At 39.9% G+C, this 12,476-nt stretch overlaps 1 protein-coding gene across 1 annotated transcript; it reads left to right on the plus strand.

The window, feature by feature from the left end:
- The first annotated feature begins 405 nt into the window (after positions 1-405).
- Positions 406-1,871, plus strand: LOC107961045 (uncharacterized). The gene is made up of 5 exons (XM_016897289.1): positions 406-526; positions 658-1,032; positions 1,084-1,223; positions 1,660-1,742; positions 1,787-1,871. Exons 1-5 carry the CDS (start codon positions 406-408, stop codon positions 1,869-1,871), a joined length of 804 nt encoding a protein of 267 aa, XP_016752778.1.
- Positions 1,872-12,476: the final 10,605 nt, after the last annotated feature.

The following is a 12,476-nucleotide window of genomic DNA, read 5'->3' on the forward strand; positions in this document are numbered from 1 at the left end:
CGAGGTATGGTGGTGACTGAGTATGAGCTATGTGTTCGCTTCGAGGACGGCTTTAGGATAATCTGAGGGTTCTGATAGCTCCACAGAGGGAGTGAGACTTCGCTGTATTGGTTGATAAGGTGAAATTTACGGAGGAAATAAAACGCGCTGAGCGCCAGAACCGAGAGAGAGGTAGGAGCACGAGTGATTCGGAGCCCTTGAGTTCTGTTCAAAGGCATAAGAAAAAGGTCAGAGTTGATGGGCCGATCAGCGTTGGGGCTCCTATTGCTGCTACTGGACAACCGCCATGTACTAACTATGGTAGACGCCACCAGGGCGAGTGTTGAAACAAAACTGGGGCTTGTTTGAGGTACGGTGCGGTTCATTAGAGCATTGTATTAGAGAGTTCCGCGAAGGTCCGATCAGATGCAAGCTTTGGGTACTGGTACTGTACCACCATTGAGAGTAGTTCAGCAGCCACCGAGAGGCCATGGTCAGGTTAGAGGTGGTAATGAGTTGGGCTATAGTCAGAGAGTACCGGGGAAAGGTGTTATACTGAGATGAGGCAGCCGGCTTTGGTTTATATTGCATGTTGCCAAGAGGATAGAGATGTTTCAGATATTATCACGGGTATGTTCTTTATTTATAATGTACCTTATACTGCACTGATAGATATAGGATCCACTCACTCCTATATAACCTGTACTGTGTCTCAAAACTTGGGTATCTTGGTTGAGAGCACTGTGAGTGAGGTGACTGTACTGAGTCCACTCAGACAATCAGTAAGGGTGAATAAGTTGTTTAGAGATGTTCTTCTAGAGGTTCAAGGGGCTATTTTTCTAGCTGGTCTGATAGAACTGCCTTTTGGAGAGTTTGATCTGATACTGGGAATAGATTGGTTGGTTAAACACCGAGTGAGCTTGGACTATGCCACAAAAAGAGTTGTATTGAGAACTAAGGAGGATAGCAAGGTAGATGTAATTGGGGAACGTCAAAATTACTTATCGAATATGATTTCTACATTGAGGGCAGAAAAGTTGGTTCATAAGGGATGTGAGGCGTATCTAGCCTACATCAGTGTTTCAGATTCTAGGGTTTCTTCAGTTAAGAATATTAGGACAGTTAAGAACTTTCCGGATATATTTCTTGAAGAGCTACCTGGGTTACCTCTGAATCGTGAAGTAGAGTTCGAGATTGAGCTTCTTTCCGGTACAGCTCCGGTGTCTATCGCCCCTTGTAGAATGGTACCGAAAGAGCTCGTGGAGCTTAAGGCTCAAATTCAAGAGTTATTGGATCATTGGTTCATTTTCCCTAGTGTGTCTCTATGAGGAGCTTGTGAAAAAGAAAGATGGATCCATGCGTATGTGCATTGACTACTGACAACTGAACAAGTTGACCATTAAGAATAAGTACCCCCTACCAAGGATCGATGATCTATTTGACCAGTTCCAAAGAGCTTTGATTTTCTCTAAGATTAAACTCTGATCAGGGTATCACCAGTTGAGAGTTAAAGAGGCTGATGTGCATAAGACGGTGTTTAAGACTCGTTATGGTCACTACGATTTCCTAGTAATGCTATTTGGACTGATGAATGCACCAACGGTTTTTATAGATTTGATGAACCAAGTGTTTCAGCCCTATCTGGATCAGTTTATAGTGGTATTTATTAACGACATACAGGTATATTCGAAGACCGATGATGAACATGATGAACATCTCAAAGTGGTTCTACAGATTCTGCGAGATAAACAACTATACGCCAAGTTAGTAAATGTGAGTTCTAGTTATGTGAAGTAGTGTTTCTCAGATATGTGGTCTCTGCTGAGGGGATTAGAGTTGATCCTCAAAAGATTGAGGCTGTTTTGGATTTGAAACAACCTAAGACTATCTAAAATCTGCAGTTTTCCAAGACTGGCAGGGTACTATCGATGTTTTGTATATGGGTTTTCACTGATTGTAGCACCTTTGACTAAGCTGCTATACAAGGGTGTGTCGTTTAACTGGACTGATGCGCAGCAAGAAAGTTTTGAGAAACTCAAGGCTGTACTGACTGAGGCCCCTATTCTGATACAACTAGAGCCTAGGAAAGAGTTAACTGTCAACAGTGATGCATCACATGTCGATTTGGGATGTGTGTTGATACAAGAGGGTAAGTTGGTAGCGTGTGCGTCTCGTCAGCTTAAAACTCATGAGGTGAATTATCTACCGCATGACCTAGAGTTGGCCGTAGTGGTGTTCGCATTGAAAATCTAGAGGCATCACCTATATGGTGAGAAGTGTATCATCTATACGGATCACAAGAGCCTTAAGTATCTCCTCACTCAGAAGGAGTTAAATCTTAGGCAGCGTAGATAGATTGAGCTGCTTAAGGACTACGACTGCACGATCGAATACCACCCTGGTAAGGCCAATGTGGTGGCCGACGCACTGAGCCATAAGGTTATAACTGATTTGAGGGCGATGTTGGCTCGCCTTAGTTTATTTGATGATAGAAGTTTGCTAGCTGAGCTTTAGGTTAAGCCTATATGGATTGAGCAGATTAAGGGTAAGCAGTTGAAAGATGAATCGTTGGGTTTTCGTTTTTGGCAGGTTGAGAGTGAGCTTACTAAGGACTTTGGACTAAATAGTGAAAGGGTACTTTGTTTTCATGGGAGAATTTATGTAACGAAAGACACAGAATATTGGCAATTGATACTGAGAGAGATGCATAGTAGTCCCTATGCTATGCATCCTGGTGAAAATAAGATGTACCGAGACCTACGTTAGTTATACTGGTGGCCAAGACTTAAGCGAGAGGTTACCAATTTTGTGGGTAAATGTCTGACTTGCCAGCAGGTTAAGGTTGAGCATCAGTTACATTCGGGGTTGTTGCAGCCAGTTAAGATTCCACTTTGGAAGTGGGAGCGAGTGATTATAGATTTTTTTAGTTGGTTACCCCTCACACCCACTAAGAAGGATTCAGTATGGGTCATCGTGGATCGATTGACCGAGTCTGCTCATTTAATACAGGTTTGTATTGACTACTTGCTACAGAAGATAGCTAAACTGTATGTATCTGAGATAGTGAGACTGCACAAGGTACTAGTTTTGATCATCTCTGATAGGGATCCTCGCTTCACGTCTTGGTTCTGAAAAAAGCTACATAAGGCTCTCGGTTCAAGGTTAGACTTCAGTATTGCTTTCCATCCCCAGACAGATGGTCAATTTGAAAAGGTGATTCACATACTAGAAGATATGTTAAGGAGCTATGTGATTGATTTCTGAAACAGTTGGGAGGAGTATTTGCCATTAGGAGAATTCGCTTACAATAATAGTCACTAGTCTAGTGTACAAATGGCACCTTATGAGGCACTTTATGCTCGTAAGTATCGCACACCTTTGTGCTGACTGAGTTGAGCAAGTGACGAGTTCTGGGTCCTGAACTGGTTTTTGATACCGAGGATAAAGTTAAACTGATTCAAGACCGACTGAAAGAGACATCTAATAGACAGAAGTCTTATACTGACTTGAAGCGACGTGAGATTGAGTATTCTGTGGGGGACTTTGTTTTTTTCAAGATCTCTCCATAAAAGAAGGTACTGATATTTGGTCGTAAGGGCAAGTTGAGCCCTAGGTTTATTGGACCTATCGCATACTAAAACGAGTGGGACCGGTTGCCTACCAGTTAGAGCTACCTCTTGAGTTAGATCGGATTCATGATGTGTTCCACGTATCGATGTTGAGGCGCTACCGCTCTGATTCCACGCACATTGTTCCTGTTGAAGAGATCAAGGTTGGGACAGATCTGACCTTTCGGTTCAGATATTGGAGCATAACGTAAAAGTTCTGAGGAGGAAATCTATTCCACTAGTTAAAGTCTTATGGCGTAGTCATAGCGCGAAAGAAGCTACGTGAGAGCTTGAGGATGCGATGCATCAGCAGTATCCTCATCTATTCTGATCAGGTAAAATTTCGAGGCCAAAATTTTCTTTTAGGGGGTAGATTTGTAAGGCCTTAAAGTTTGTATATTTATTTTTATGTGTTTGTGACACAAGTGTGTATCTGTTTTAGTGGTTAAGTGTTCTGGATGTGCGTGAGAGGTCCCAAGTTCGAGCCTTGCCTTTGACAAAATTTAGGATTTTTCTGAGTAAAGCCTTAACTTTGTTCAATAGGCTTTTATTTAAATGCTTGTAATCTCATATCAGAATGAGCCAGCTGGTTTGGTAGTTAGGGGAAAGTTGGTGAGCTGGAGGTCCTGAGTTCGAATCCCTAGAAGGAAGTTTATTTTTGCCCAGTGTTGCGGTGAGAGTTTTTGTTAAACCAAAATTCTGTGGAAGTTATCTGTTGTGAGGGTAGTAGAGAGAATTAAGGGATTGTGGGAATATCCCTTGATTGTTCTTTTGCTAACTCTTTTTCTCTCTGTGTCGAAAATTCCCAACCTCACTAACGTCTCTTTTCTTCTCCTCTCTTCCTTTTCTTTCTTTCTTCGTCTTTCTGGTGTTGTTCAACACCAGTTTTCTGGCTTTCCAACTGCTTGTGCTTCGGTATAGAGGTAAGCTTTTACTCGTTTTAAGGGGGAATTTTCTTTTTATATCATTGTTGTGTCGTTGCTTTTCATTAGTTTAATTCTAGACTTTGGTAGCAACGATTCTCGAAGGTCGGATCTCTTCTTTGGTGGAACTTTAGTGGGAATCAATCGGGGTGTTTAGAATAAGTGATAAACACCCTATTTGGACTATTTTCGTTTTCGAGATTTCAGTTTAATCGAGATTTATGACTGATTTTAGAAGTTGTTATAACGTTGTAGGATGTTGGTCTTTACGGGAGTGCTATTGCATCAATTCGATCCAGGTGTGTACCCGAAAACACAGAAAACGAGGTTTTAGTGAAAGCCAAAAACCATTCTGTCGACACTACACTGCCGTATGGTTGGCCGTGTGCTATAAAAAGGGCGTGTGATCGACGAGGCTAGGCCGTACGCGCCAGACACGGCCGTGTGTGACACATGGGCTTGACCGATTTGGGCCGTGTTGGCCACACGGGCGTGTGGGATTCTGGGTCAAGCCATGTGATTTACACGGCCAAGGCTAATTTGGGCCGTATAGGCCCACACGGGTAAGCCACATGGACGTGTGAGCCCATTTTGCTATGTTACTTTCTAAGGTTGCACGGGTTGCTCAAGTCAACTGTGAACCTACTGTAGGGTCGGTAAGCATTTCCTAGACCCCTAATTGACTGAAATAACTGTATGACTGATATGAAAAAAGTATGATGATGTCCCACTGATTTGATACTGTATGCCCTGATTACATTCATGATATTATGTTATAGCATGTCATATTTATATATTGCATTGCATTGGGTTGGGGGTTGATATTGTTCGGAGGAAAGTGTACTGAAAGGCTTCGAACCTAATTTACTGGCAGTACAGCTGTAAACTACTGTCTATTGTTGCATTCGGTGCTACTTGGAGTGTAGGGATGAGTGACTTGATTATAACCCCACATGGAGTGTAGGGTTGGATGGAGATGGTGTGTAGAGGCTGGATGGGTAGGACTTATGTGATCGCATATCTATTACTGCTACTGATACTGTGATGGGCTGAAGCCCTACTGCATAACTGTTTTTGTACTGAGATGGGCTAAGGCCCAAATTGGTCTTATACGAATACTGTGATTATCTAGTTGCTGTCTGTTCATTTGTATGGGGATTACACAGTGAGTTCACGTAAACTCACCTCTTCTGCTTAATCTGTACAGGTAATCTCCAAATATAGGTGAGTTGGTGCAGCGAAGACTCAGTGGTGGCCACATGACTTTTTTTACACTTTTTATTACCTATTCATGATTTTACTTTTATTTGAGAGTTTTTTGCTGTAATTATGGCCTTTACGAATTTCGGTTTAAATTTGAATTTATAAGGTTTTATGATTTATATCTGCTAGTGTTAGGTAAAACTCGAGTTTTCAAATGAAAATGATATTTTATCAAAAATACCGTGAATACGCAAATACATTTTGAAAATTGAATGTTGATTTGTAAATGATTAATGTTTTGAAAACGAATGACATGATTTGAAAATAACATAAGATAATGAAATGAAAAAGGAGATTTAGCTGTAGGTTGGGTTTAAAATGTTAAACTCCTCTTTTTTTAATATCCCTCCACTTTAACATAGTCACTGGTGGCCAGGGTCTAGTTTGGAAATGACCTAGGGTTTAAAACCACATCAATATCTTGGACTTTGCAATGGTCACCAACATCTTCCATTGGAATATCAATATCTTGAAAGAAAAAGTTACTCCCAAACACCTCAACTCTTTATATATTTTTAACACTAAAAAAGTAAAATTTGACACATATTTTTACCGCTAAAAATCAAACGAGTAATATTGGTAACGGGTCAAAAGAATTTTTAATCAAGGCTGTGTTAGTCAAAGTTAACTTTAAAAACAATTATACACTCGTAATTAAGTCTAAGGTGAAGAATCATTATTTCGGAGGATAAACTGTGAAGTGAATGACAACCACTGAATTGAAAACACTTTGGGTTACTTCTCCAATTCTTAAACTTGATTTTGAAATAAATAATTAAACAACATGAACAAAACCTGATTTTTATAATAAAAATTATTGTAATTAACCTGTTTTTAAACAATTCGACCTGACTTTACAGAATTAAATTCCTAATTTGAAGTTTTAGAAAAATACAAACACTACAGATTAAATTCCTACTATAAAATTTTCGAAAAATACAATCACTATAGACATATTTTAACCAACACTATGTAATCCTAAAGTGCTAACCCCCCATGCCATGATAAACACCAAATCATTCTTTTCAACTCAGATTAATTAATTTGAATCATTGGTACATCAACAAAACACATCATACCACTGCAGAGCACTGGTGTATACATTTATTTAAAAAAGAAAGTAAGAAAAACAGCATCTTTGTGTTATTACATGTAGGAGCATACGTGTGTGTATATATATATATTACATCTTACTATATAAGACATGTAAAAGGAGATAGCGGTAGGTTGGTAGGTAGGGAAGGGTAGCTAAATGAAGCAAGGTAGGCCTAGGCTGTGCCAGTAACGCCCAAATCTGGGTTGTCATCGTTGTTGGGAGAGGGAGAGCCAAAGATAGGGCCACCTTCGCCAGTAGGATCTTTCACCTTGTCCTCCAGCCTATCAACCTGATTGCCACCCTCATCCTCCTTGGACCTCAGCTCCGTTTTGCTCTTATTCTCTCCTCCTTGTACTGATTCATATATCGTTGCCGTCTTCGACTCCTTGGGCAATGCTCCTTGTGCCCTGACATTGTTTATTTACCTTTTACTTTCTCCTTTTCTCCTCTTCTTCTTCTTCTTCTTCTTCTTCTTCTTCTTCTTCGACTACTACATATTAGCCACCCACAGAAGTAGTGTGTGTATATATATGGGTCAAGTCCACATATATATGAAGCAATCAATTATTTTGTGGCTGATGGAAATGAGTTTTCTGGGCATAGGCTTGAACTCCAGACACGTACCATCGCAGCCAGGCCAGGTGGCTTTAGACCTCACGGACATGCCAGACAAGAGTCTGCCAAATAATGCTTCTACGTGTTGGTCATGCAATACTGTTACTTGTCAGCTTCTATGATAAACCACCAAATCCACTATTCCTAAATCATTACAAGCTTATGCTACTACTTATATATTATTTCTACTTCTAGTACTTTACAATCTAACCTTATTGCTTATATTTGGTTGAAGAAATTTGGGTGTAAAGATACGGTTTAGAAGAATAAGTCCCAAAGGTTTGATAAAAGGCAGCAGCCTAGGGCAACTGCCAACTACATTAATTCTTTATGGAGTGTGTCATTGTTATATTTTCCTCATTTTACGGATACAAATTTAAAACAAGACAGAAATAATAAAAAAGGTATTAGTGAATTTTTTAGAATTTATAAGAAGAATTAAGAAAATAATAAGCGTCTTATAGAAAATATATTGTAATGTAGAAAATATTAATCCATAATAAGTTGCCAAATAAAATATAGCCTACTAAATAAATTGTGAAATAAAATGCAGTGCTATCATGTTATGCTAGAACTTAGATCTATTTTAATGAACTCCATAGTTCTGGCTTACTTAAAAAGGTTCTCAATTTTGTTAGTGCAAATCCAAGTCTCGAGGATCAAATTCAATTTTATTTTTGGTAGGCAATTGGATCTGTTTGCATATTGATGGTATCGTTAGAGTTAATGTTGGTTTTGTTGGAGTCGGGGAATAGTGCGGGACTAAAATGGAGGGTAGATTTTTTTTGCTACAACATATATTTGGGGAGTTTTTTCGTCTTTTATTCTAAATTATGGAGCATCTTGTATGGTTTGACATTTTTACTGGATCGAGGTTACGATAGTGTGATAATCCAAACTGATCGTTTTGAGATACGTAGTTAAGGTCAATTAAGAAAATTCCTTAACTGACTCCAATTCTATTTTAGTGAGGAGAATTCATTGACGATCTAACTAAAATGATTTAAAATAGGAGGAAAGGACTACAGTTGTTTGAGGACTCCTCTTGAGGATGTTAACATTAATGGGAGACAACATTAATGGCAAACAATACAAAGTGGTGCAAGTTTAGCACCCTAAAGTTGACTTTGAAAAAGTGGCATGGGATAATTTTTTTTGGTCCTTGAGATAATGGGCTATTTATTGTTTGGTCCTTAAACCTCAACTATAAATAGGCCTTCTCATTTCTCATTTCAATTCATCCCAACCAATCTTTCTCTCTTAGTTTTCTCTCTTCTCCCATTTGAGAATTCTTAAGGAATTCTATTTGTTTGTAATACTTTGGAGATAGTAAAGTTATCATCTGGTGTTAGTGCCCGAGGACGTAGGTATAATTTACCGAACCTCGTTAAAACTCTTGTGTTCTTTCTTGTCCTATTTTTCTTTCAATATTTGAGGGTATAATAGTAGTATTTAATTGTGCTAGTAAATTACTATAGAAGGGATATTCTGACTAAGGAAAGACTTGGTATTTAAGAGATCCATGTGATCCACCTCTCTTCCCTGGGAATTGAACTTTGTGTGATTTTTTAGTACAATAATTTACACGCTTCCGACCCTATTGGAACAACAAGTGGTATCAGAGCCGAAGGTTAATCGTAGTATGCTCTGTGGTTGCAGTTTAAACTGATCTTCCACATCAGAAAAGATTTCCTTAGGTATATTGAAAGATTATGGAGAAAACGGTCGGTGTAGGAGCTTCAACATCGTCCATGTGGACAAGACCGACAATTGCAAATGCAAGATTGGCCGTGGAGATCTTTGATGGCACGGGCCATTTTGGTATGTGGCAAAGTGAGGTTCTAGATGCCCTTTTTCAGCAGGGTCTAGACATTGCCATTGATGAAGAGAAACCAGATGATGTACAGGAGAAAGATTGGAAGGCGATCAATCGGTTGGCATGTGGCACAATTCGATCATGCCTTTCTCGAGAGCAGAGGTATGCTTTTTCAAAGGAGACTTCTGCAAATAAGTTGTGGGTGGCACTTGAAGAAAAATTTTTGAAGAAAAACAGTCAAAATAAGCTCCACTTGAAGAAAAGACTGTTTCGCTTCACATACGTCCCAAGTACCACAATGAATGATCACATCACCAAATTTAATCAGTTAGTCACTGATTTGCTGAATATGGATGAGACATTCAAAGATGAAGATTTGGCTTTGATGCTGTTGGGGTCACTTCCTGAGGAGTTTGAGTTCCTAGAAACTACTCTACTTCATGGCAGGAGTGATATATCTCTGAGCGAAGTCTGTGCGGCCTTATACAGTTATGAACAGAGAAAGAATGACAAACAGAAAAACTCAATCAGAGATACAGAAGCTTTAGTAGTCCGAGGTCGTTCATACACTCGGAAGAAAACTCAAAAGGGGAGATCAAAGTCAAAGTCCAGACTCGGGAAAGATGAATGTGCCTTTTGTCATGAGAAAGGCCATTGGAAGAAAAATTGTCCAAAGCTGAAGAATAAGGGAAAAGCTGCTGTAGATGCTTGTGTTGCTAAGCATGATACTAGTGACTCTGAACTATCACTGGTTGCATCATCATCGTCGTTCCATTCAGATGAGTGGATATTGGATTCGGGTTGTACCTATCATATGTCCCCTAACCGGGAGTGGTTCTCTGATTTAGTAGAACTAAATGGAGGAGTTGTTTATATGGGCAATGACAATGCCTGTAAAACTGTTGGGATAGGTTCAATCCAATTAAAGAATAAAGATGGATCAACCAGAGTTCTGACTGATGTTCGGTACGTGCCCAGTTTGAAGAAAAATCTCATCTCATTGGGAGCCTTGGAATCCAATGGTTCAGTTGTTACTATGAGAGATGGGGTTTTGAAAGTGACATCTGGCGCACTTGTGATATTGAAGGGCATCAGGAAAAATAACTTGTATTACTACCAAGGTAGTACAGTTATTGGAGCAGTCGCTACAGCTTCCGGTAACAAAGAATTGGACTCAATGCAGTTGTGGCATATGAAGTTGGGACATGCCAGTGAAAAATCCTTGCAAATTCTGGCAAAGCAAGGATTGTTGAAAGGTGCAAAGGCTTGCAAATTAAAATTTTGTGAGCACTGTGTTCTGGGAAAGCAAAAGAGAGTGAAATTCGGCACTGCTATCCATAATACAAAAGGTATTTTGGAATATATTCACTCAGATGTGTGGGGGCCTTCCAAAACACCTTCGTTGGGAGGAAAACACTACTTTGTTACTTTTGTTGATGACTTTTCCAGAAGAGTTTGGGTGTATACCATGAAAACTAAAGATGAAGTGCTTGGAGTTTTTCTTAAATGGAAAACTATGATCGAAAACCAGACTGGCAAGAAAATCAGGCGGCTTAGGACGGACAATGGAGGGGAATATAAAAGTGATCCGTTCTTCGATGTGTGCCAAGAGTATGGTATTGTTCGACACTTCACAGTTAGGGATACACCACAACAGAATGGAGTGGCAGAGCGTATGAATCGAACATTGCTGGAGAAAGTTCGATGTATGTTGTCCAATGCTGGGTTGGGCAAGCAATATTGGGCTGAGGCTGTGACATACGCTGGCCATCTTGTTAATCGTTTGCCATCATCTGCATTAGAAAGAAAAACTCCTATGGAGGTATGGTCTGGAAAACCGGCTACAGATTATGATTCCTTACATGTGTTTGGAACCACTGCATATTACCATGTGAAGGAGTCAAAGTTAGATCCGAGGGCAAAGAAAGCTCTCTTTATGGGAATCACTTCTGGAGTGAAGGGATTTCGTCTTTGGTGCTTAAGCACAAAGAAAATGATCTGTAGCAGAGATGTTACCTTTGATGAATCTGCCACATTGAAAAAGGTAGCAGATAAAGATATTCAGACGAGCAATACTCCACAGCAGGTGGAGTGTACTCCAAAACAGGTGGAGTTTGAGCAGATGGGGATTTGCCCAGTTAATAAGTCTAATTCTCCAGCCACAATGGAGGAATTAGAGGTTGAAGAGGTTCTGACCCAAGAACCACTAAGTACACCAGAACCAGTTGCAGTTGCAAGGCCACGGAGAGAAATTCGTAAACCTGCTCGATTTACTGATATGGTGGCCTACGCCCTTCCCGTTGTTGATGATATTCCTATCACTTATCAAGAAGCAATGCAAAGCTTAGAAAGTGATAAATGGAAAAGCGCCATGGATGAAGAAATGCAGTCTCTCCGGAAGAACAATACTTGGGAGTTGGCGCAATTACCGAAAGGTAAAAGGGCAATCGGATGCAAGTGGGTATTCGCAAAGAAAGATGGATCTCCTAGCAAGAAGGATATTCGCTACAAGGCAAGATTGGTAGCTAAAGGCTACGCTCAGAAGGAGGGAATTGACTACAATGATGTATTTTCCCCTGTTGTGAAGCATTCCTCCATTAGAATTTTGTTGGCCTTGGTAGCACAGTTGAATTTGGAGCTAGCTCAACTTGATGTTAAGACAGCTTTCTTGCATGGTGAGTTAGAAGAGGAGATCTATATGACTCAGCCCGAAGGATACACAGATGCTGGTGGTAGAAATTGGGTTTGTAAGCTGAACAAATCGCTATATGGATTGAAGCAATCCCCGAGGCAGTGGTACAAGCGATTTGATAGCTTTATGAGAAGGCAGAAGTACACAAGAAGCAAATATGACAATTGTGTATATTTGCAGAAGCTGCATGACGGATCTTTCATTTATCTACTCTTGTATGTTGATGATATGTTAATCGCTTCGAAGAGCCAAAATGACATAGATAAGCTGAAGGCTCAGTTGAATCAAGAGTTCGAGATGAAAGATCTAGGTGAGGCCAAGAAGATTCTCGGCATGGAGATAAGTAGAGATAGACCGAGAGGCAAGCTCTGTTTAAATCATAAGCAATATCTGAAAAAGGTATTACAATGTTTTGGTGTAAATGAAAACACAAAACATGTAAGTACCCCACTTGCTTCTCATTTGAAACTTAGTGCTCAATTAT

The sequence above is a fragment of the Gossypium hirsutum genome, chromosome A05, assembly GCF_007990345.1.
Source record: "Gossypium hirsutum isolate 1008001.06 chromosome A05, Gossypium_hirsutum_v2.1, whole genome shotgun sequence".
NCBI lineage: Eukaryota > Viridiplantae > Streptophyta > Magnoliopsida > Malvales > Malvaceae > Gossypium > Gossypium hirsutum.

What these genes read in the sequence shown, in the direction of transcription:
- LOC107961045 (XM_016897289.1), top strand. Translation starts at nt 406, where the DNA reads ATGCAAGCTTTGGGTACTGGTACTGTACCACCATTGAGAGTAGTTCAG. An exon ending in TCAGAGAGTACCGGGGAAAG is followed by an intron (nt 527 to 657) that starts GTGTTATACTGA and finishes TGATAGATATAG; the next exon opens with GATCCACTCACTCCTATATA. An exon ending in GATAAACAACTATACGCCAA is followed by an intron (nt 1,743 to 1,786) that starts GTTAGTAAATGT and finishes AGTGTTTCTCAG; the next exon opens with ATATGTGGTCTCTGCTGAGG.